This window comes from Malaclemys terrapin, chromosome 14, assembly GCF_027887155.1.
Source record: "Malaclemys terrapin pileata isolate rMalTer1 chromosome 14, rMalTer1.hap1, whole genome shotgun sequence".
Taxonomy (NCBI): Eukaryota; Metazoa; Chordata; order Testudines; family Emydidae; genus Malaclemys; species Malaclemys terrapin.
In genome coordinates, this window is record NC_071518.1 from 4478695 (window position 1) to 4504026 (window position 25332).

The 25332-nt window shown below is 49.3% G+C and overlaps 2 protein-coding genes across 3 annotated transcripts; one reads left to right on the forward strand and one right to left on the reverse strand.

The window, feature by feature from the left end:
• The first annotated feature begins 273 nt into the window (after positions 1 to 273).
• Positions 274 to 5602, forward strand: APRT (adenine phosphoribosyltransferase). The gene is made up of 5 exons (XM_054048845.1): positions 274 to 470; positions 2094 to 2197; positions 3168 to 3301; positions 4478 to 4556; positions 5024 to 5602. The coding sequence occupies exons 1-5, from the start codon at positions 289 to 291 to the stop codon at positions 5164 to 5166; spliced, it is 642 nt and encodes a 213-aa protein (XP_053904820.1). The 5' UTR covers positions 274 to 288; the 3' UTR covers positions 5167 to 5602.
• An 806-nt stretch (positions 5603 to 6408) lies between these two features.
• On the reverse strand, positions 6409 to 18012 carry CDT1 (chromatin licensing and DNA replication factor 1). Of its 2 annotated transcripts, none has more exons than XM_054048843.1 (10): positions 17371 to 18012; positions 16290 to 16433; positions 15611 to 15831; positions 14452 to 14646; positions 13391 to 13536; positions 12644 to 12747; positions 11848 to 12036; positions 11412 to 11546; positions 11115 to 11316; positions 6409 to 10264 (listed from the first exon to the last, which is right to left on the reverse strand). In XM_054048843.1, the coding sequence occupies exons 1-10, from the start codon at positions 17911 to 17913 to the stop codon at positions 10104 to 10106; spliced, it is 2040 nt and encodes a 679-aa protein (XP_053904818.1). In that variant the 5' UTR covers positions 17914 to 18012; the 3' UTR covers positions 6409 to 10103. The 2 variants fall into 2 exon arrangements, with proteins under 2 accessions (XP_053904818.1, XP_053904817.1); XM_054048842.1 differs by having other exon boundaries at positions 16275 to 16433.
• Between the last annotated feature and the right edge of the window lie 7320 nt (positions 18013 to 25332).

Sequence of the window (25332 nt, forward strand, 5' to 3'; positions counted from 1 at the left end):
CCTTCCAGCTGCAATGGTCTCCCTCCTCACACTACCCCCCCCTTCCAGCTGCAATGGTCTCCCTCCTCACACTACCCACCCCTTCCAGCTGCAATGGTCTCCCTCCTCACACTCCCCCCCCCTCCAGCTGCAATGGTTTCCCCCCTCACACTTCCCCCGCCTTCCAGCTGCAATGGTTCCCCCGACACACACACACCCTTCACCCCTTTCCAGCTGCAATGGTTTCCCCCACGCTTCCCCCTCTAGCTTGCAATGGTTTCCCCCGCATTCCCCCCTCCGCTTCCAGCAATGGTTTCCTCCGCACTCTCCGGTCTCCTCCCCGCGAGCAGCGCGCGAGGCACTAGTCCGGCCGAGGGGCGCCTGCGCAGTGCCCGAGGCAGCATGAGCGGGGATCTGTGGGAGCGGCGGCGCCTGCTGGAGGAGCGGGTCCGGGCCTTCCCGGACTTCCCCTCCCCCGGGGTGCTCTTCCGGTGAGGGGGGGTCAGGGAGTGGAGGGGGGCTGGGGGTGATGAGGGAGGAGGGGGGGCTAGGGAGGATGGGGGGGGCGGTCAGGGAGTGGAGGGGGGCTGGCGGTGGTGAGGGAGGAGGGGGGGCTAGGGAGGATGGGGGGGGCGGTCAGGGAGTGGAGGGGGGCTGGCGGTGGTGAGGGAGGAGGGGGGGCTAGGGAGGATGGGGGGGCGGTCAGGGAGTGGAGGGGGGCTGGCGGTGGTGAGGGAGGGAGTGGGAGGCTGGGTGATGGGGGGGCTAGGGAGGATGGGGGTTAGGGAGCTAAGGGGAGCTGGGGGTGATGAGGAAAGGGGCGAGGGGGCTAGGGAGCATGAGGGAGGGGGAGGTCAGGGAGCAAAGGGGGGCTGGGGTGGTGAGGGAGGGATTGGGAGGCTGGGTGATGGGGGGGTTAGGGAGCTTAGGGGAGCTGGGGGTGATGAGGAAAGGGGCGAGGGGGCTAGGGAGGGTCAGGGAGAAAAGGGGGGCTGGGGTGGTGAGGGGGTCTAGGGAGGATGAGGGAGCGAAGGGGGCTGGGGTGATGAGGGAGGTTGGGGGTGAGGGGGCTGGGAGCGGGGGGGCTGGGGGTGATGAGGGAGGGACATGGGGGCAGGACGTGTGCAATTACACTTGTGCAGCCTGCACACTAGAGCACAGCGTGAAGCTTGGCCCTGGCACATGGATGGCGCAGCTGCAGAGTCCTACTGCCCTGGCGCTGGGGATAGACCCGCTTGGCCTGCCTAGGTTTGTCCTTGGTTTGTGCTGACCTTTGCCCTGCTCGCTCCGCAGCAGGCAGCCTCTGCCCACCTCTGCCCGGTGCGCTGAAGCTGAGCTCAGGGGCACAGCCCATGACCCACAGGCTCCTGCAGTCACTTGGTCAGTGAGCAGCCAAGTTAGGCCTTAGTCCTTCCCGCAGTTACACATGGGAGTAAAGTCACGTGGTGTGAAACTGAACTGGTGTGTAGCTTTGTGGAGGGGGGCAAACTCTCTCCCAGAATGTTCTTATCTGAGCACTTTATCAGCTGTGGCTGAGATTGGTCAGGTATATGTATGGGTTATATCTCAGCAAATAAAAAAACACTCTGCAGATGCCCAAACAAAGGCATTTCTTAATGAGGGCTGTTTCAGCTTTTTTTCTATTACTGTGTCAGTGCTAGAACTCTTTTATTAAAAAAGTATGAATTTCATTATAAGAAGTTATTTTTCCATCACACGTATTTTCAAAACATCTGAATTGTTTTGGCTCAGACATTCTCAGAAATAGTCACCGTCTGGAAATTCTCAGCCTAGAATGTGAACACTTTGGAAAGTTCTGAGCATCTGAAAAAAGGGTTAGAATACAAGTGCTTAGGGAATCCTAGCAGCAGTTGCTAGCTGTCTAGTTATAGGAAACATTTCTTCACTCAGTGCTGAATCCAACCACTATTTCAAGAGATCTTGTAAGTAGCCCCTTTTGCAGGTATTATGAACTCCTGGAAATGGAGTGAGGACTCAAATCCACTTGTGGAAACCAAGCTTCTTAAACATGGAGAGGGTAAACTGTGGGCTCTGATCTGTGTAATGTAGCTTTCAGGTTCCAGGGAAAACTCATTTTGTTCTTCTGTTTTTAGTGATATCACCCCTTTGCTAAAGGATCCTATAGCCTTCAGGACTGTGATTGATATTTTGGAACATCGTGTGAGGACACACTATCCACAGATCGACTTCATTGCGGGTGGGTAGCATGATAAATGTTTAGTGAAACTTCAATAAAATACAGTAGAGAACATTACTGTTCATCCATACAAAGATTGCACGGTAAGTAAAGGTCAGAAACAACCCCTTTAAGGAGGCAGGAAAGATGATATAACATCATGGTATTGCAACATTATGACTGTTTATCATAACGTTTTATTCTGTACCAAACTACGTAACACTAGTGTATGGTTGTTTTATTTCTGTGCTGTAGTTTTCTGACATGCTGTTCTGAGCGTTGAACATACTCGATGAACATTTGGCAATCATTTCCTTTATTTAAAAAGATTTAATAGCAGTAAGCGGTGAATTAGCCAATATAAGTGAATTACTACTCTGTCTTCCTTAGTCTATAACTTGCCTTTAAGCCAGGTCTAGTGTTATATGAATAGCAAAGACCCAAGCTGTTTCTCCATTTTCCGCTTGTCTCAGAATGACTGGCTACAGACCAACTATAGCTGTGCCTTGTGGAGATAACTGTTCTGTTCCAACTAACATTGTTTAAGGACATGGAGAATAATAAGTATTGAATGGAAGAGGGGTGATTTGACAATAACCCAATGTCAGTGAGTCTAGTGGACTCTATTCAGTTCTTAGTGGCTGTGATCATGTAAACCCATCCTGATGTGATACTGAGTTTCTGGCCCTACAGTTGAATTGATATTGAGACTTAATTTCTTATCAGTACAGATAAGAACCAGTTCACAAACTAATAGAGGGAGCTTCTAACATAGATACTGTGGAACTCCAGGTTCCAGGCTGCATTTCATAGTAAGTTTGTGTGAATACAAACATACAATGCAAAGTAGGTGAGATTGCAAGTCAGTACAAATAGCTGCTAGACTCCCTGAGTCCAGGAAGATAACAGAAACATTGAGCATTTGCAGAGAGAGTGAAAGCTGAACGGTTTCCCTTTGTTAACAGTGTTTTTGCTGCTCTGCTTTCCATAGGTCTGGATTCTCGTGGTTTCCTCTTTGGCCCAGTTCTGGCACAGAGACTAGGGATTGGCTGTGTGTTAATACGAAAAAAGGGGAAGCTTCCGGGTCCCACAGAATCAGTCTCATACACTCTTGAATATGGCCAGGTAATAGCCAGAAGAGAACCCTTGGTGGACACTGCTGTAATTGCTAATGTCTTGTTTGTTGAGATCACTGAGCTACTTTGGGGATGAGGATGGTGGTGAGATGAAGCCCATCTAATAATATTTGGTGCTAGAGAATTTCACAGCCATTGTAGCCCTTCTGGGGCTGGTGATGAGAACACAGCATTGGGAGTCAGGCATTCTAAATTCCATTCTGGTTGTGCCAGTGACTAGTCCCTACATCATAGGGATGGTGTGAGGCTTAAAATTTTGCAAACTATTCTGAGATCTTTGGAGAAAAGGTACTTAGTTCAGACAGCTATTAGGTGGGGCTTGAATCTGAGTGTATGTATTATTAAGAGTACTGAGCATAAAAACTAATGGCTGCTGATTTTCAGAGGAACCTAGTTAAAGGACTGACAGCAAGTCCTGTGCTTCTGGAGAAAGGCCAGTGGAAAAGAAAGGGGGAAATAAGGAGGGTTGCATGAAGATATCCATTACTTTTTCCCACTCTTGCGTGTTTCAGTAAATGCTCCAGTTAAATACTCTTTTTTTATGGTTTTAAAGCAGGAAACAATTATTGCACAGCAGCTGGGTTCATGCCTGGCCCTTATTGGAAGAGATATAGCATAGACTTGATAACTCTGCCTTAGCTAGCTAACTAATGCTGCTGAATACTATTGAGGCAAGCCTTCCCTTGCATAGTACAAAGTTCTGTGGTAGTCATAAGCATTGCATGGGTCAGTCCTTAGGTAGAATGGGTTCATCTCTCTTGGAGGACAGAGAAAAGATACTTCCATGGCTGGCTGTATAGATATATAGACAGATATAGATATAGACACTAAAGGGCTGAAACCGAGGACTTTCTGCACCAAAACCATAGGAGTCTTGATCATGCATGCTTAGGCCAGTGTATTACATACAGGAGTTCCAGTCCCATCTGGGCTGCTGTTCTGGGAGAGTTTATCTAACAAAAGGAATAGAATACACTGTGTTAGTGTGCATGATTGGGACTCTGAAGATCTCCTTTAGCTCCAGGCCTGTGTATTTAGGTGCTGAAAGTCAGGATTTCATTATTGCTGATGAACGTGATATCTGCTTTTTGCTACACGCTAACATTTTCAAAAGCAGTGCTCTATAAAGTGAGACTAGAACAAAGTTGCCTTTTCAATCCTGCAGGCTGAACTTGAAATCCAGAGCGATGCCTTGGAACCGGGAGAGAAAGTGATCCTCGTTGATGACCTGCTTGCAACTGGAGGTAAGAGCAGTCGCTTAGTTAAGTCTGCTCCATGTGTAGTTGTGCTGTAACTGGCATTGCTCATTCTATCTCAGGGTGTTCTCTGCTGAAGCTGCTTTGAAGAGGATAGAATCTCTTTGTAAAAGTGTCCTTGTGACTTTATGGGGAGAGGGATGCAGCAGTTAGCCAATTGGGGTTTATACTGTGTCTGTTTGAATTACTGTACTATAGTACCTGAAATCCCTGCCCTAAGGCCCGCCAGAGTTCAGCTTGGCTTTAAAAAAAAGAAAAGCCAGGTAGGAATCCATTGTCTCATTCTTGGCTTTGCAGTGCGCTGACACTTTCTGAAAATTGGAAGTTACCTGCTTGCATGCTTCTAACCATGTGATTAGCGATGGCTTAAAGTTGGAACTAAGACTGTGTGCCGTATCTGCTTGTAATACTTGGAGTGATTGTGTCTCTCTCTGCTTAACGTCCCTGTTGTGCAGGTACCATGTGTGCAGCCTGTGAGCTGATGAAGAAGCTGAAGGCTGATGTCCTAGAGTGTGTGGTGGTCATAGAGTTAAAATCTCTGAAAGGGGCAGAAAAACTGAAACCCTTCCCAGTCTACTCTCTGCTGCAATATGACTAATGAGCTTCAGATGAGAGAAGGTTGCTATGGTCTGATTGAGGCTGCCTTCTGAAGATCTTCTGCTGTTTCTTATCTTGATCAATTGTTTGAAGGCAACAAGCACGTTTTTGGGTGTGAGGAATGGGAGGTGTGGATAATACATTCCTATACTAACCTTGACTTCAGTTTAGGTATTGAACAGGTGCTATATCCTAACTACTCCTGTTTATTTTCCAAGTCAAAGATTAAAACTTCCTTTTAGAGATCAATGCGTAAATGGTGCTGCTAAGGGCAGTAGTGAGCTAGATGGAGAACTGAGGTGATGCCTTTTGTGGGACACATGTACTGGCTTTTGTTTTCAGCCAAAAATAGTCAGTACCATGCTGAGACTTTGTAATAGGCTCATTAGAAATACCAGAGATGGAAATGAATTATTATAAAACAGTTCAACATCGTATCTGGCTTCAGAAGATTGGATGCAATGTTCTCTGCTTTCCTTTGGGACGCTGTGTGCGTTTGTGTTCCTTCCTGGCAGCGGAATGGGCTATTCATGTGGGAAAGGCAGGGACTGCAGATGGCAATGCAGAGTTGGTACAAATGAATCATTAGACCCACCCCTCCTGTTTTCTAAAGAAGGTAGGAAGCTTCTCCCCATTACAGCAAGGGCAGTTAGACCTCTCTTGTTCCAGCTCAATTCTGCTAAACTTGCTGCACTGTTTATGCCCCCATATTCTGGGGAAGCTGATAGAGCTGAAGGTAGTTTTGAGTGGGGGAAAAAGTTGTCCTTCAATCTAAAAATACCATTTAGAAGCCTTTGTATCATTCCAATCTCGTGTTAGGTTTTGCTGTGTACTGCTACAGCTGCGGGTTTGGTGAGAAATGAGGAAGGGCTTTGAGATTTTCTTGTGGTCGGGTGGAAGGAATCCGTTTCTCTAGATCAGTGAAAACTAACATGGTATTGGGCATCTGTACGATGGCCTCTTTTACTGCATCCACATGCTTGGGTTACAGCTGTTCTGTCATCCTTGTGAACTGTACACATTGGAATTCTTCAATTTGCAATGCTAATGGAGCGGTGGTGACTTGTTCAATATATGAAATGGGTGCAAGTCCCCAGCATGTCATGCATGTTTTGCATGAGATAGGATGAGCAACTTTTGACATGCTCCCTTCTATTATTTATACAGTAAAGTTCCCTGGACTCTGCCTTTAGCCTCAGGTTCCAGCAAACTGAAAGGTTACTCGGAGCTTGGGTTGATACTGTTGTCTCCCTCCCCCCCCCCCCCCCCCACTTCCAATCAACTTCCTTGTTCCAAAATACCCTCTAGTATTGGCACAGCTAAAAAGGGAAGGGAAAGTGGAACTATGCTCACTTTGAGTGCTTTAGCATGAGCTCTAATATTAACAGCATTCTAGTTACTATGGTGGACAAAGTTTGATAGGCAGATTTTTAGAAAATAGACTCCTAATTGCAGTGTGTGATCTAGCTATAACATCCAACTCTGTCACAAACACTTACCAATCAGAGCCAGGGTACCAAAATCTCCTTATGGATGAGAAAGGATGCTTTGGATTGTAACTAATATTTGTAATGGGTGTCTTCAATTGAATCAGTAGCTGCTTAGTAAACAAATATTGATCTTTTAATTCTCACAACTAGTCTGGTAGCAGGATGAAGTTGGTGTGTGTTTCTCTGACCCTTTCTCTTCAAGAAACCAACATCCAGTGAAACAAGCCATCTTGTGACTTCAGTGAAATTCAAAAGGGTTGGAAGTTGGGCCAGCCCAATTGCTTTACATGCTGAGCTGAACCTTTAACATATCTTCCTCATATCTGGTCTTACTGAATTCTTCCCCCAGCCTTGCCCTTTGAGCTCTCACTGGAAGATGCTAGAGAAGCCAACTTTGGGACTCGCTAATCTCACCCTCCTACAACTGTAATACCTAATATCTAATCCTGCAAGGTAAAGAAAGGCAGTTACTTATTCAGTGCCTTGAGGCACAGGGCAAGGAAACTGTTGCTTCCCCACAGGTTTGTGAAAGTGCACCTTATACATGGAGAATAGCTCAAGTGCCACATTAAATCAAATAGGCTTGCTGTTAGAGTAGGAACTATAGAGAGGGTTTGGGCATTTGCTTCATTGTAGGCTGCTGTACGCTCCCCCTCCACTGGATAGAACCACCTGTAGGGTGACACTGCTGAAACCATACAACTTGTCTACAGGCTGAGTTGTGGAGTTTAGCTCTGAAGGGTGGGGCTTGAGTGGTACAGACCAAGTGTCCTTTACAATCCCCCAGGCCTGCTTGCTTTCCAGGTGTGTAGCCAAGCACTTGTAGTTAACCTTAAACATCAGATGTTCAGTTTCTTAGGTCTATAGGAGTAGTGGGGTTAATTTGCTCCTGGCTTCAGAACCAGGTAGAGCTGGAAGAGACACCAGTCCCCAAATAGGACATTCCAATTCTTTGGGAAGCCTCCAGAGGATATTTTTTAACTTTGATGCCCAGCCTGTGTAAGAATCAGTACCTCTCCTGCACACTTGACACTAAAGGCAGGAGAGTTGCTGTGAAGTGGAGAAATTAAGTTCCACCCAAAAGACCCATGGAAAGCAGCTGCAGCACTGTCACAAATATGTTGTTTGACTGCCAAAGCACAGCCCTGGCCCCATGCAGTGCCAGAAACTGATTGCAGGCAAGGCTTGGCCTGTACCCTCTCTGGCTGCAGGGCAAGTTTTTTATACTGAGCTAGCTAACTTGAGTTACCTGTCTTGAGTGTGAAAGAGCCCTGTAGTTCTTACCTTACTGTAGCTAGTTGTGGCCAGCCCTGTCTCTTCCCCCTCAACCTTTTACATCAAGGTAAAAACTAGTGCCTTCTCTTCATTAGGATTTTACAGTAGGAGGTAACACCTCTTAGGTATCTCACTATAAAGAAAACTTTTTTCAGTGGAACCATGCCAGCCTAAGGGTAGGTGAAAGCTAGCTTTGTTTCAGGTTCTTAGCATAGAGCACTGGACATCAGTCTTACCCTGGGGGAGGGTTTGAGTATCTCCATTTTGATAGAAGCAACACTGCTAATCCCCAAGTGGTTAAAAAGCATGCTCTATTTGCCTTTGAGCCTTTAGAGGTCATGTTTTCTGCCTTTTTTCCTGCACCTGGGAGCTATAAACATGTGAAAGCTAAGATTTTCATCTGATCCTGTCACTTGGAGAGTTAGGAGGGTAGGTGTTTTCCTTAAAATCCAAGAGGTGGCAGTGGTGTACAAGGGATTTGCTCAAGATTGCAGAGATGTGTGTGCCAAAGTTCAGACTAGATGTGATCAGATTTATCTGCCACACATTACTGCTGTTTCCTACTCTTAGTGAAAAGCAGTAAGTTGGCTTTGTTCTGTTACACAACAGCTTCTTTTGTGTCATTACCTAATGTTAGCTCCTGCATGTGCACTACCAGCCTGTCTACTGCAGTCATTCTGGGGGCAAATAGGCACCTTCTGAATCTGCTCCCTCAATCAGATGGGCCAGCCTGGCTGTAGTTTACCTAGTGTAAAGAACAGAGGTGCTCACTGTTTGTACTTCTGGTATAAACGAGCAGTAACTCACATTCATGTCCTAGTACTTGAGGCAAGGAAGACCTGTTCCTTACCTGCACCTCTGAGGTAACTCCTCCAAGCAGTATTTGTATATCCTGAGGCCTTCTGAGCTGACAAAGCCCTGGATGGCACCTCAGTGATGTGCCAGAGGGGTTTAGGGTCCCCCCTCAGACTTACAGCATGGACCATCCAGAGCAGGGTTCCATCAACAGGAGCTTAATGTTCTATCAATTCACAACACATGTTAAAAGTGGTACATGAACCAACAGTTGGGGGTACAGAGCATTCTTCATTTGTGCTAATTAGATTATGCTGCAGTGGCCAAAAGCTGTCAGCAGTTCCCTTCCCTTGAAGGCCTAACCTTTGATTAGGTACCGACCCTCACACACTAAACTGTGCTCTCAGCCATGCCTGTATGTACAAAAGCTGCAGTCATTTCTCTGCAAACCCCTGCTCATTTTTTCCAAGAAGTCTCTTTGCATGAATTGAATTGGCTGACACCCCAAGCCTTCCCTCTACTGGTAATTCACAAAGTTCTGCTGCCGAGAAGCCTCAGCACCTCAAGCAGCCCACTGGTTAAGGCAAGAGCTTTCATTAAAGCAGGGAGCACTGCTACTGCCAATCATTTAAAAGTTTAATACCAACACCTTTCAACAATATGTACATGGAGTTGAACACATCAGAGCTGGAGTGGTCTGAGATGCACTCTCTCTCTCTCTCTCTCTCTCTAAAACAGAACAGATTAAAAAGAGCCCCTGGGATTATTTTTTTCCAAAGGAAATTCCATTTTTCTTATTTCTCACTTATGAGAAATGGCATATGATCCCATCCACCCCCACAGCACCTTCAGCTAATGGAAGAAATGGATGCAAGTTGTCATACTGGAAACTTGTTCAAGGAAATTAAACATTACATCATTGTTCAGAGAGGGGGTCTGGCTTATGTAACTAAGGCCATGCCAGCCAGAGATGCTCAAACACCCCTGCTCCCACTGTGGCCTGAGCACTTTTATTTGTTGTACGAAGTTGCCCATAGTAACAGAGCACTGAGAGCTAAAAAAAGGGAGCAATTTAGGTAGGAAAGCCAAATGCAACCTCCTACTGGTGGAGGGCATGCAGTAGTGAACATAACATTAGCCCTCATGTTTGAGGGCCAGGGGAGTTGCCCAGAACTGTGCCAAACGAAAAACCCAAGATCAAAGAGGTTTGTCTACCTTCTCCGTTTCCTGTGCATAGGTAGAAACCAGTGAGGTCACAAGCACCCCAAAGGGGAGTTCTCTGCAAGACCTTGAGAGCCCCATCTCTGCTACATTCAGAGGCACATCTAATTAAAATCAAGGTCTCACCCCCAGCCATCTCCCTCCCACCCCCCAAGAATCAGAGCTTCTCCTCCTCAATCATCCTTGTCAGTCTCTCCATAAGGACATTGAGGTCCATGCTCTTGTCCAGCTTGATGTAGGTGTCTTTCCTGATTGGATGGATGACGACCCAGTCAGGCAGCAACTCTGAGAAGAGGTGTAGGTGTTTCTCCATTTCACCTGCAGAGAACCAGAAGTGATCAGCAAGTTAGTTTCAAACAGCTTCTCCCAGCTGTCAGCCAGTGTATTACACACTGGGCAGCAGTTCTGGCTTCTGCTCCCTACCCAAATCACAGAACCATGAAGGTGAATTTCCTCCCAGCCCTTGCTTCCAGACTGAGTTTAGCCATCAATTACACAGCTGTGCTTGGCACTGCTGGTACACAAGGAAGCCCTATAAAAATATTCCCACTCCTCTCTCCATCAGATTACAGCAGTTATTTTAGGAGTTTAGACTACCCCTGAGATTCTCATGTCTGGGGGAGAGGCTACAGAACTCCCATTACCAAGCAGATGAAGTAGTGTCAGCTTCTACGTTGACAGGCAAACTACTCTTAGGGTGGGTGCAGCAGCTAGGCATTTTGGGGGAGCATAGAGCTGCCTGATAAAGACTAGACCCTTCGCTTCCACCAAGATAGGTCTTAGGGAGACCACTGAAGGAAAACAAATGTTTACTATTGCTCCATTGACACTGTTCCAGGAAGCCAGCAAGACTAGCAAGCTGAGCATGAGTTAGAAGTGAGGCTAGAAAGTAAAGGCTCTGTCCATAGGGATCCTCCAACTACGGCTAACTCCATGACAGCTTTTCAGCTACCAAAAATGTAGTTTAATATGGTAGCCATAGCAACCCCTAGAGGTAAGCAGGTATTATGGTACCCATTTAGTGCTTCCTAGCATTCAGCTATACCTCTGCTCCTGGGGTGGCAGGAGATGTTGGATTTCGTGACTCAGAACTCACTGTAGGCTCTTCAGGTATCTTAGAATCTCACATGCCAGAGGCAAAAACCCCTCTCCCATCCCCCTCTATTACCAGAGGTCATTGTGGTCCGGTAGCTGTCGAGCATCCGCGTACATGCCACCTCCATAGTCAGCGCCTGCTTCTTCTCAGCCACGAACACGTTGCGTAGGAGGCGTGCCATCTCTGGCAGCCGTGAGATCATGACGAGCCGCTCCTCCTGTTGTGGATTCCGGGTCATCAGAGCCTGCAGTTTCTGAGCCTCCTTTGCTCTGATCTAAGGGAACGGAAGTTAGTGGGGGTTGGGTCAGACACCCTCCAGACCCCCCTTGTCGGGGCCACTCCCTCTGCAGTCACAACCAAGTTACTCACCCTCTCTAGCAGGGCCTGGGACACCCCTTTCAGGGCACTGGAGGTGTTGGCCGTGGGTGTTGCTTTGGGGTCCTCATGCTTTCCTGGGCTGGTTTCAGCTGTTCTTAGAGCCAGGTTGGCAAGAGCCTTTTCCATCTGTCCACACGAAGGAGAGTCAGAGGTCACATGGGGGAGCTGCAAGGTGTACCCAGGGAGCCTACGCTTGAGGCTAGGGGGATGGTTCCCAACTGCCGATTAATAGTTCAGGGTCTTTGATCGATAGCAGGGAAGAGTCGAACGTGGAGTTTCCTCCCCAGGGAGGAGTGGGTGCTTGAGTATTACTGCGCCTGGGTCACAGGAGTACCAATGATCACAGATGTGAGAGGGCATAACAAGTTCATCACAACCATCCAATATTGGTGCCGTGTACTCCAGCCTACACAGCTCTGTCCCTTACCTTTGGGGTCATCATGCTCCGGGCCTTGGTCAACACGTCCTGCGCTGTGGTCAGCTTGTCCACCTGAGGGGGCTGGGGCAACTCAGCTGGTATTATGTCTGGCACCTCGTCTACATTGAAGCGAGGGTGCCATCTGGTCAGCTTGTCATCTGGTATGACCATTGGGGGGCTGAGGGAAGCCATGAATGTCTGGAGTGAAAAGAGTTGTGTGTCAGATGCTGCAAGTCAGATACCCAATAAGAGATTGGTTGTGTTACCCTTGAGCTAGCCATTACCTCACTGCAGTGTTGTGCTTTTAGCAGAGTTTAGTGTCATGTGTCTATGAGAAACCAGACCCCGGAGATTCCAGGACAGTCTCTATTGTTAGGAGAATCCTGATCCTTGTCTCAATGTTTCAGTTTCTCTCCCCTCCCTTCCTAGGAGTCCACGGACTGAACGGTTTGGTGGTTCAACCATGTACTTTTATTTTGGATCCCAGGCCCCTCAGTTAAGTGGATTCTTAGCTCTGCCTCTAGATATCAAAAGTGTCTTGGGGAATCCCAGATCTCTTAGGGTCACTTGTTGGCTTTCACCTAAAACAGAGCAGGTCTCATCATCACATGATGGGGAGCTTCTGAATTGGAGATATTTTTAAAGAGACGATTGCTTAGCTTCACGGAGTACAGGAGAACACAGCACCCCCGAACAATAGTAAGGTTCCAGATGGCTGCATGCACAGATGGCAGATTCACTCAGTCTGCATGGCCCATGGTCTATACCAGTCTCCCCATGATACCAAAAAACCCGAGTCATTCACCTTGTGATGCTGTTTGACAATGTTCACCAGGTTCCTGCTGAATACCCTCCTGCGTTCCAGCAAGCGTGATGCTGACAGGTGCGGGCGGCCATCTACCTTCTCCTCTAGAGGGGAGAGATGGTCCTTCATTATCTGCAGGTCCTGCAACTGGGAAAGCTACAGGGGACGGACTGGCAGGAAGAGCTGGCTGCAGCACCCCAGATCTGACACTACTGCAGCTGTAAGTACTGGAGCAGGAAGCAACAGCCTCCAGGGCACCAGAGCCCCTTCTCTGCTAGTCACGCTGAACTTGGTCATCTGCTTCAGAGCCAGCCCTCCGCCCCGACCTGCTATGCTGCTGCATCCCAGGGAAATACACAGATCAGCACCTGGATGAATGCAGAGCACCAGTGTAGCCAGAACCGGGAGTGCCATCGACAGGTTATGTTCTGAGCCCAGTTTCAAAGGAACCCCTGGGAAAGGCCAGCTTAGAGCTCCATTACCAGCCAATAGCTTTACATGCCTGACCCACTGCTGGAACAGGTCAGAGCTGCTCCCCACTTTTCCCACGTTCCGGGAACCAGCCAGCCAGATTGTCTCAGTTCCGTCAGACACAGTGAACTCATTTGGGGAAGGTTTCCAGAGACCCAAACATCCTTTCCCAACAAGCCCCACTAGGGATCGTATCCGAGAGAGAGCTAGAGCCCAGCCTGCCAGCCAGGTCTCCTCCACAAGGGCTCTGAGCAGACAATATGCTGCAGCACATACCTTCCCCCAGCACTGGCTCCACAGTGAGCTGGTAGCTGGATTTCTTCAAGAAACTGCTGAAGGTTGGGATGTTCTTCTCCTGGCGGAATCTGTACGAAGTGGGGTACACGGCTTTGATCTGACCCACATTCCTCTCTTCAAACTGCCTGTGGCATTGCGGGAAGAGTCAGAAATTAAGTAGCGGCGCTGACACAAACGAGCATTAGCAACAAGTGCTTAACTCAGCAGCCTGATGGAAACCAGAGCAATGGGGGGCCCCAGGAATCAGTGACACCCATGTGACATGTGGGTCCTAGCAGTCAGAGTCCCTGCCTGCGTATATATGGGAGTCAACAGCAAGGGACAGAGAAGCTACAAGTTACAGAGCAAATTCTGTCCTGGGAAGTGGTCTGAGTACAGGTCCGGGAGCCAAGGGCTCTCCAAGTCTGATCCCAGTCTTGACACTGGCTTCCTCTGTGGCCTTGGGCAAGTCATGGAATGTCTGTGCCTCAGGTCTGCTCTCCAATGTGGAGATAGTCCGAGTTTTCCCCTGGGATGGGAAATCTGTTTGTAAGAGGTACTGCAGGTAGAGCAGGAAGGAGTGAGAGTCACTCCACATGCTCTAGCCAAGTTTCCCTTGTGCCAGCATCACAGACGCCTCCCCCAGGAGGACACATCCAGCAATGCCACACGTGGACACATCCAGCAATGCCACACTCCTCAGCTGTGCTGAGCCTGTCCTCATTTAGACGGAAAAGGTTACAACCAGAATTTATCACGGGTAGCCAGAACAGGTGCAACCCCCTCCCCCGCAACCCTTCCCTGTCAGCTTCTCTAGGTCCCTCTGCGAAGGCCTGGGAAGTCTGCACGAGACAGCCCCAGCCCTTCCAGTGCACTTGCACCATGAGCAGCATCTAAGGAGGTCAGGATTCATCTGCTTTGTACGAGGCACAAGACTGGAAAAGTTCACAGCTGTTCTGCTGCTAGCACAATTACAGGGAATGCTGAATTCTGAGTCCGCCAGCTCTCTAGCAATTCCTCATCTAGAGAGCTGCCCGCCGGCAGGAGGAGGAGGAACTTACCTGTGCATTAGATCTTGGACACCCTGTTTGACCTTGGCAAAGGTTACCGTCTCCGAGCGATTGAAGAGCATCCCCACAATGGTGTCCATGCTGCGGAACATCTCTGCCAGTACCTTGTATTTATAGGGCAGCGTGAGACCTGGGGGAAGATCCTGAGCAAGGCTGTGGAATCGCTGATAGGCAGGTGCCCTCTCGCTGATCGAAGGGAAGAGTGACCAGGAATTAGACCCACAACAAGTAGCTTCAACCTGAGATTAACACCAGGTGTCTGTGAGCAAGTGTGTGAACAGACTGGCAAGTGGTTTGCTACTCAAAAAGGAGGTCAGCAGGAAAGCCTGCCAGATTCAGGTGTGGTAGAAATCTGAGTCAGCGCTGACATGGCGATTTGATGGTCATACAAGCCCCAACCTCTGCCATCTTTTCCCTCTATGTTCTCCAAGGAACAACCCTGTGCTGGCAGGATGGGGATGGACTGGATGAGCTGAAAAGGTCCAGCTCAAATTCTGAGGCTGTGCTATGTATTCCAGTCTCTTTTCTTAGCCATCAGAATAGCAGTAAGATACGTGTGAGTTTCATCCCAAGTTCACTATAGCATCTGTGTAGCGCTTTCCTCAAGTGACCCTGCTGAAGTCTCCCCCCCAGATTGGCGCACTCTGCTTCAACAAAGAAGCCCACCCGCTTTTGCTGTCCAGAGCGTAGGCGGCAGCAGGTCACCTCTCAGGGATCCCTCTCGCAATGCCATGTTAGTGCCCAGGAGCAGACGTTTCAGAAGTAGCTGCTCATTTTCAGCCATTTAGTGCTGGCGCACTTACTTGGGTGAACTGGGCAAGCAGGAGATGTTTGGTCTTGGAGTATAACGATCCCATCTATGCTGAACCCCAGCTACTGGATTTTAAACATCAGAAACATGGATGTTTGAGAGACCACTGGAGAGCTGCAGCATTTTGCTACCCAAGTGCCTTGGGCTACATTCTACCTCTGCCTCGTGGGTGGTAATTACCCTTCAGGAAACCCAGAGCAGCATTAGTTTTACCATCGCTGACTACGGCAATTAACTGGAACCCCAGGTCTACTGTCCCAGACTTTGTTTCAGCACCAGGTTAAACACACACTAAAGGTGAAGCTCTGATTCCAGCTATCCCCAAAGGTGGCTTCTCACCTGGCTTCCGCAGTTGGCTCACAGGTCTCTTTGGATGGTTGCTGTCCAGATCCCTTCCCCTCCTCTGCCTTTCTGTTGCGGATTTTGGATTCTAGCTCCTGCACTTGTTTCAGGCGGCTTTTCAAGTCACTGCAGGTCTCGGAGGGGCAAGCGGGCAGTTTGGCTTTCCAAGTCAGCTCCTGGAGTCTCTGCAGGCGGTGTTTCAGCTCCCTGGATGAAACCTGGGATGGGGAGGGGGAGTGGGAAGGTAACAGATACAGGACTTTTAGGCTGGAAGACTGTTTACAAGTAATGCTCGGTTGTTCTATTGGAGGGTCAGCAGAGCTCCAAGTGTCCCTTATACTCCTATACCATCATTTATTTAGCACGCAGGGGGCCAATCTAGGTACAGCCCACTTGCTGAACATACCAGGCACATGCTGGCATCTCAAGGACGACAGAAGTGGGTTAGTGATAAGAGATTCTGTGGGAATTCTACCCCAACCCGGCTTGTGTTCCATTCCCCCTTGGTGTTAACATGCAGTTAGATACTGCTGCAGGGCTAAGAGTGAGGGGTTTTGTATGCACCATCAAGCCACTTCGGAGGGTGAGAGAGCAGAAGAGCACAGAGTTACTGGCAGAGCTCCGTTCCCAGTCTCAGAGAGAACTCATGCTCTTTCCATACCTGCTTAAGACTTACGTTTCCCTCTACTGTAGCCAGGCCAGACTGCAGCCCACTCTCTGGACCTGGTGAGAGGGTCACATTCACCAAGTTCTTCACATTCTTGTTAAGGGAGGATGGGGTTGGGGGTCTGAGGGCAGCACTGGAGCAGGGGCTGGAAATCTGCAACAGGAATTTGTTCTGTTAGAACCTTTTGCCTTCGCTGCCAAAGAGTCTCCCTGTTTTAGTGGGAGAGAAACCTTCCCATAGCTACGAGTCAGCAAGTTACTAGAGCTATAGTCAAAATCAGATTTTCAATACCTAGTGAATCCAGGTCCGAGCAGTGTGGTGCAACGAACAGACAGCCTTTGTTCTTTGACTTCGCCACCCCCCAAACACACACTTCGTAACATCAGCCCTGCACCAGCCATCACAGCCTGGGATTAGGGATTCCATCCTGGCCCGGTCAGTCTACACTAGGAGCATTTTCAAAACATTTCCTACACTAGTTCTGCTCCAACAAGTTTGCAATATCCGAAACCCTGGCAGAGATGGGCCACCAGCTGCTGCAGGCTGTTAATACTGAGTCCCTGCCCTTATCGAAGGGGATCTAATCTCCAGGTTGCACGAATCACCAGCACCTGTCTACACTAGAACTCCCAATGTTCTTAACACCAGTACGAGCAACACGGGAAGAGTCCTTCCTTCCTGTGACCAGGACCCCTACGAGCCCCGCAATTGGGGTTTCTTACAAACGCATTGTTCAGGTTTGCTGCCCGCAGGGATGTGCCCCGTTTGCGTGTCAATGGGCTGTGAAGTCATCAGCACAAGAACAACGCTACGAGACACGCTGTTCATTGTTTCCCTGCTGATATTTTTGTCACTGGCTCCTCAGCGCAGGTCGGGGGAGCAGTTAGGGCCCTGTTCGCCGGCAGCAGGCGAGTAACACGCGGTCCGGAAGGTCCCAACAAGGCCGCCCACTGGTCGCAGGCCTCAGACCCAGCGCTGCCCACAGAGGCCCCGTTATAAAGAGAACCCAGATCTGCGGAGCCAAAACTGCCCTCGTCCAGGGGTCTCGCGTGGGTCCGGGCTGGCCAAGGGCCTTCAGGGAGGTACCTACCGTCTCCTGCGCTGTACCCTGGGGGTCTTCATCTGCGGGCAGTACCAGCTTCTTCCTGGCCGCTCTCTTGCCGGTCTCCTGGGGCGGGAGCCTGGCTAGGGGGCCGGCGTTTCGCCCCGCTTCCAGTTCCTGGTCCAGTTCCTGTCTACACCGCTTTCGGCCGGTCAGTGTCCGTGCCGGGGGTTGTGGGGCGCTGGGATCGGGGCGCACCGGGGTGTGGGGGGAGGCCAGCAGCAGCTGCTGCTGGGGGCTCAGGGGAGGCAGCCCGGCTGCAGCGCTCACCGCCGCCCTATCGTTCTTTTCCAATCCGACCAGCTTTGCTCCCGGGCTGGCTTCTCGGAGGCTCCCCCGGGGCTCATGGCCGCTCCCTGCTGGGATCCTTAGCGGGGCTGGGGTAGGCCGGCTTTTGGAGCGGGCGGCCCGGCGCGTCTCCCCGGCCACTCCTCCCGCGGCCCGGGTCTTCCTCCGCTTCGTGCCCAGCGGTCCGTCCCGGGCGGGGTTTTTACTGTGGGAGAAGAAATCGGTCACCCTGAGCTGCGCCATCCTCGCGGGGCCTGATCCGGGGGAAAGCCCCACACGTGCGTGGCGAGCCCGGCGCGCTAGAACGTTGGCACAGCCGCGGGTTCCACCGCGCGCCGAATGTATCAAACTTCCGCGGGAGCCCCGCCCCCTGGCTGGCGCGGCTGCGCACATGGCCCCGCGCGGAAAATTGGCGCCAGTTTTCTCGGAAAGGCACCGCCCGCAACCCGTCCCCACCCCTCTGCGTCTGCTGCCGCGGGGGAGAGCCCCCCCCATGTGCCCGGCTCAGACAGAGACCGGGTATGCGCTGGTCCGTAGCATGGGCGGTGCCGCGGTAGGTATCACACGCACATTGCAATCATTTGGAGAGGAAGGGTGGTGCAGTGGTCAGGGGCCAGGCTGGGGCTAGGGGAGATCTGGAGTCAAGTCTTTGCTCTGGCACAGATTTCCCCTCGGTCCTTGGGCATGTCACTTAGCCTCTCCTTGCCTTGGTTCCTCAGCTGTGCAATGGGGATAATTAAATGGGGGGGCATTAAAGACTGTGAAGTGATCAGACATTCCAGCCAAGGAGACCCCCCAGGCTCTACCCCCTCCCCCTGCTCCACACAGCCTGTGGACAGGCAGGCCTCTGCGGATTCTAGAGGAGATGGTGCTATACTTTGGTGTTTGAGACCTCTTCCAAGTGCATAGGGCATGATACACTCGGGCCAGGGAACAGATCAGAGACCTTGTCTCCAGTCACTTTTCTACTTAAAAAGTGCAGTGTCTTCTGCTGTCAGGTGCTAGGGACATTCATGCCCTTTCAAAGACCAATATCTTCAGTGGCCTCGAGAGCGTGTGTTTGTACCTCCCACAGTGGGATACTGGCGCGTGACCGGGGTTCCTGGGCTTACTAGAATACAAGAAAGAATAATAACAATTAATAATAGAGATAAATGAATTAATTGTATAACTGAGCATAAAAAGGGGCCCACTACGAGTTCATAATAAGGTGAGGGATGATCCTGTGAGACCTTCAGGCAACGGGGAAAGAATGCACAGATAGGCTGCTGAAGCACACCACTTTGGCTCCTCCCCCCTCCACCAGAATTTATCCCTCCAGCCCAGTGCTTCCCTCCAAGCTTATCAGAGTTTCCAGCATGTCTGTTAGCAAACAGATGTGGGTTTCCAATCAACACACGGAAACCTTTAGACTTGGCTTTTTAATGGCTTGTCAGCATTACTAGTTCGTTTTGCTTCATACTCCAACCCTGAATTAAAGTTGTTGACCTAAAACTCGATTCCCCCTCCATGATTTGACATGTCATAACAGCCCTGACCTATTCACATTTTGCTGTTTTGACCAAACATCCCATAGCAATTTAACAATATCCATTAATAAACCTCACAATATCCTTGTGAAATATAATTTTTTTATTTTTTACAGATTGGGAAACTGAGGCACAGAGGCATCAAAGGCCAACATTTTCTAACTTTGGTGTCTAAAGTTAGGCACCTAAATTCATATTTATGCACCTAAATAAGCAACCTGGTTTTGAAAACCACTCAGCTCTCACAGCTATGTTTATGTCCAGGGAAGATTGGCAGAGGCCCTGGAGGGTTTTCGCCTTCCTCTGCAGCGTGGGGCACGGGTCACTTGCTGGAGGATTCTCTGCACCTTGAAGTCTTTAAACCACGATTTGAGGACTTCAATAACTCAGGCATAGGTTAGGGGTTTGTTACAGGAGTGGGTGGGTGAGATTCTGTGACCTGTGTTGTGCAGGAGGTTGGACTAGATGATCATAATGGTCCCTTCTGACCTTAAAGTCTATGAGTCTATGACACAGAGTCATGGAATCCATGACTGCCAGAGACCTCTTTGACATGCTCTGCTTCAGTCCCAAGAGCTGCGGGACTTGAACTGGTAGCCAGTGGGGCCCTGGCAGGGTTCCAACAACAGGCAACAGCAGAGACAGGAGGCCCCCTGCAAGGTTCCAGCAAGGGATGACAGCCTCATGTGTGTGTGTGGGGGGCACCTTGGGTGAACGGCTAGGGATGTCCCATTTTCTTTTTGGGAAATATGGTCACCCTGCAGCTGTCACACAGCTCAGAAACCATGGAGCCGCAGCAGCAAAAGTCACAGACAGGTCACGGGCTTCTGTGAATTTTTGTTTATTGCCTGTGACCTGTCCATGACTTTTACTAAAAAATAGCCATGACGAAATCTTAGCCTTTATTAACAAACCTCCAACAGGTCCTCGAGTAAATAACACAAGTCAAGTCCTGTGATTTCTAATGCAAAACAACAGCAAAATCCAAGAACAAACCCCTATATTAACAACAAAACTCTTTTGTTTTGATTTATAATCATGCAGAACACAAAAAAGATACCGGCACGTTGTCCTTTGTGAATCATCTTTAAGGTTAATTAATCCATTCAAATTCCTTAGCTAGATCAATGTCTGTCAAATCTCTGGTGAAGGTATGACTAGCTGTTGGACCCAACTATGAGTCAAAAGATGCAAGGGCCAAGATGGCTAAAGACCTTATCATGGTTTCAGAATCAAGTGTAACTATTAATGCCCCTCGGAGACCTATGGCCGTTACCTTATGCTTCAGTGCAGAATTCTGCAAGGACAACTGGCAGCCAGCGCGAGGGGCTGAGAGCCCTGTGTGTGGGTAACTCCTTTCAAACTTCAGAGACTCTAAGAGGTAGACACATCTGGGTCACAGCTGTTTCCACATCCATGTGGCTATGATCTGCTTCCAGGTTTGTGTCAAGGTGAAGCCAAATCTGGGACGCAGCTGCTTCCGTGTCCAGCTGAGCTTGAACCTTCAGGAAAGAAGTCCCTGATGCAGTGCGCAGTTCAGCGTTCTGTAAACACGTACAAGTCATGGCAAGACTCCGGAGAATGCCCTTCCTCCCAAGGGATCCCAAAGCACTTCACAAACATGGAAATATAAACACCTCTGGGATACAAGATGGCAACCAGCCAGCTCACGGCACCACTGCAGGGGAAGGGAAAGTTTGAGGTTGACGACACTGAGGCAAAGTTTATGGGTTCTTAGTCCAGGAGGGATAGCTCAGTGGTTTGAGCATTGGCCTGCTAAATCCAGGGTTGTGAGTTCAATCCTTGAAGGGGCCATTTAGGGATTGGGGCAAAAGTCTGTCTGGGGATTGGCCCTGCTTTGAGCAGGGGGTTGGACTAGATACCTCCTGAGGTCCCTTCCAACCCTGACATTCTATGACTAGGAGCTTGGGGGTCCTGATCCTTCCACGTAACTCCTTGTATTAGTCTCTGTTTCCCTCACTGTAAAATGGAGATGATGCTTGCCGAGTTCTCCAGGAGGATAGGAAGTTGAAGTGTGTGAAAAGCACCCAGCTCTTTGGACGGAAGGTGCTAAAAACAAGGGGAGTACCACCTTTTCCTGGAACACCTGCATCGGCTCAGTACACAGTGTGTCAGGCTGGACTCATTTGCTGCGGTAGTCCTGACGTGTCTGGTTTTTGTGGGTTTGTTTCAGACTCTGGACATTTAGTTAATGCAGAGCTCTGTGGCTGAATGTTGAAGAATGCTTTGCCTTCAGTGAATACGTCTGGAGACCAGCCTCACCAGAATCAATAGAAACCCTGCATTGCCCAGGGTGGAAGGGAAATGAGCTTTGATGCGTGACTAGAAATGGAGTCTTTGTTCCGCTCTAATGACATCTGACAGCACTTAGGCCAACTGAAGCGATCTCCGGATCCTCTAGGAAGACTCTGACTGGGGCTGGGTTTGTACACAGCCCAGGTGTTTCAAGCCCTTGTGGCTAGTAAATTAGGCTCCCCTATCTTATCTTAGGGCGCAATCGTGCTGCTATTGCATTCACTGGCAACACTCCTGTTGGCGCTCGTGGGTGTAGGATTGGGCCCTAGTAGAGCAGCACCTGCTCCTCCCACCCCATCATAAGTTGTGCATGTTCTAATTTGCAGTGGAGTTGGGATGTTCCAAACCACATTATTTCATAGCAGCCCAAGTCTCACTGCAGGTTAGAGTTTACCACAATTGAATGGGAGGAGCTGGTGGAGACAGCCAAGGTCAAGGCAAGGTTGCCCCCAGCATTGAGTAAGTGGCAGCTTTGAATTTTTATTGGGAGGTTTTTGTGTTCTTTTTTTCTCTCTTATCTCCTCCTGTCCATGCCCTCATCTGAAACGTCAGACACTGCAGCTCAGTAGAGGTTTGGTTACTTGATTGCTTGGTGCAGAGTTGGAAGTTTAATAAGATAGAGAAGCCATGCAAAAAGCTAGTTACAACCCAGGTACCTTTAAAAATAAAAATTTGAAAAGTGTAATCAACTTGCAGGAAACAGTGGGAACAAGCTATCTGGGATGACAATTGGATGCTGTTTTATTTGACATGTACAAACGTACAGTGAGCCAAGGAATGTGAAGAATTTCATTTGCCTGTTATTTCCTGTTACAGTGTCTGGAACACCATTTACCATTACCATCATTTGAAATTAATAAAACAGATCCATTCTGTCCCGTCTGGAAGGGGGACAGGAAAGTGTGTTCTACTTTAAACTGGAGCATTTATTTGCATGTATACATCAATGTGGACCTGTCTCCACACAAATGTTAAGCATCATATACTGGCCGCAGTCTGCACGCTCTAGTCCAGGGAGTTTAGTGGGAGCTCTGCATGTCAGCTGAGGACAGTATATTATAATACTTAACATTTATACACAGCTTTTGTTGTCAAAGCTGTTTACAGACATGGCTAACTACATGGCCCTAAATGAAGCACTCAACCTCAATTAGATTTAATATTTTGTTTATCATAGGCAAACAGGAACCATATGATCATTTTGACCACAAATGTCCTTACCCTCTGCCTGCCTGCTGTAAAATGAGACGTTGGCATTTGAGCACTTCAGTTCAGCCCTGATCCTGCAATGGGATGCCTGCAGGTGGACCCGGGCAGAGATGCATCAAAGTCAGGGCAGCTGGGCCTCCTTCGACAGTTAGATGCTCCTAAAAGGGCAGGGCTGTGTCCTCAGGGAGGGGCAGGGAAGTTATTTCAGGGGGAAGGTCTCCAAAGGCTAGTATTATACCCAGCCTATGCATCATATACCCCAGGGTGAAATTTTGGCCGAATGGGGAGTTTTGCTATTGATTCCAATAGGGCCAGAATTTCACTGCAGACTTTGGGCTTGGCTACACTCGAAACTCCAAAGCGCTGCTGCGGGAACGCTCCCACAGCAGCGCTTTGAAGTGCGAGTGTGGTCGCCGCGCCAGCGCTGGGAGCGAGCTCTCCCAGCACTGCAGGTACTCCACCTCCCCGAGGGGATTAGCTTACAGCGCTGCCCCGTGCTGGGGCACTGTTTACACTGGCGCTTTCCAGCCCTGTAACTTGCTGCGCTCAGGGGGGTGTTTTTTCACACCCCTGAGCCAGAAAGTTGCAGCGCTGTAAAACACCAGTGTAGCCAAGGCCTTACTGGCTGGGTTATTTGATGGCTGCCCCAAACAGTTGAGGATGGCCTGAGAGCCCACTAAATACATGGTCTCCATGCTGAGACTGACAACAGGGTCTGGTGTGCCTCAGTCCCGTTCCTCAGTTCTGCATTGTTGCCCAGTGGTGGAAGGGGAATTGTTTGCTCTCATAGGTGTGGGTGTCTCCTAGCTGTCTGGGCCTTAGTTCCCATATGAATGGAGGATCTGAGAAGACAATGGCAAATCCAATCATCAGGACATTGACACCTAGCAACCAATGACCCAGAGGGATATGGACTTCCCTGCCTCTCCTGGGGGAAGCTGAACCGTCTCTAGCTCCAGATCAAAGGACTGGAGAGGTGTGAGAGTTGGCTGCTGGAAGGAATCGAAGGAGGAGGTGAGAGAGAGAGGGAGACCTTGAACCAAGGGGTTCACTGCAGCTTGGCTGGGCTTTGGGCTAACCAGAATGGACTATGCTTTAACCTTCATTTGTGTACGCTACCCTAAGGACTTCCTACACTGTCTATCAGTCAATGAATATATCTTACTGTTTTGACAACGCTGTGTGAGTCTCACTGCAAATGTGAACAGAGCTCACGATGTGAAGCAGGCGTGCTGAAGGCTCAGAGGTCCAGTCTAAGGAGGTGGTGAAGATGTATGTCTTACCCTGGAGGAAGAGCGAGACACCCAGAGGGTCTGGCGCCCTGATGGGTTTCTCCTAGAAGGTGTTCCAAAGCTGGAGCCGGAGCACCGATCCTGTGGACCCTGGGACTAACTGTCCTGGATATTAGAGAGACAAGATGGGCGACGTACTATCTTTTATTGAACCAACTTCTGAGAGAGTCAAACTTACCCAGAGCTCTTCTGCAGCTCTGCCAAAGGTACTCAGAGCATCACAGCCAAATACCAGGTGGAACAGATTGGGTAGCAGAAGTGGTTAATACATATTTAAAGGGACCATTCAAGGTGAAATGGCTCATTAACACCCCTGCAGTCAGAGGGGAAATAAAAACAGGGGGGGAGGGGTTAGCAGGCTACAGATTGTTGTAATGAGCCATAAATCCAGTGTCTTTATTAAGCCCATGACAGGTTTCAGAGTAGCAGCCGTGTTAGTCTGTATCCACAAAAAGAACAGGAGTACTTTATTAAGCCCATGATTTTTTCTGTCTAGCAGAGCTTTTATTGCCAGGCTCATCTTTTGAAGGTGTGTGTGCAGGTTTCCTGTGAGGACGAGAACTGAGAGGTCAGATATGGAGTGATCGTCTGTAAAAAGGGTTTGCCCACAGGTGATAGGGTGTTTTTGTCTTTTATCATTTTCCTGTGTGAGTTCAATCGAGTGCATAGTGACTGTCTAGTTTCACCCACATAGTTGCTATTGGGGCATTTCGTGCACGGGATGAGGTACATCGCATGTTGTGATCAGCATGTGTAGGACCCATGGATCTTGAAAGGTGTATTGTGGGGGGGTTGATCACTGTAGCAGAGGAGATATGTCTGCAGGTTTTGCATCTGTTATAAGTCGGATACAATACTGGAATTGGTCCCCAAGGCTTAACCCTGCTTCTCACCAGGTCCTGAAAACCCTGTCCACAGAAAAGTTTTCAACTAGTAATCATCACGCCTTGGTTTGCACTTCATCTACAATACTGCCCTGGTGGTCTGGCAGGGTCTGGTAGTGCACTGAGTTGGTGTGCCCTGGTCTGTGTAGATCTTGCTTTTGATGATGAGCTTAGTATGGTTAGAGATTGTTCGAAGGCCAAAAGAGGGGGAGAGATTTCTTTTAATAATGCCTCCTTATGGGGCCCAGTGTGGTGTGGTAGGTGACAACTAGGGAGATGCAGCCAAAGGTGGTTGTTCCCCCCATTGAAGCAGGTTCTTTTGGGAGTATTTGGGTGGCCCATTCCATGCTGCACTCTACATCTCTGGTGAAGTGTCCCTGTTTGGTGAAGGCGGTTTTAAACATGTTAAGTTGTGTATCTTGGACTTTCTCC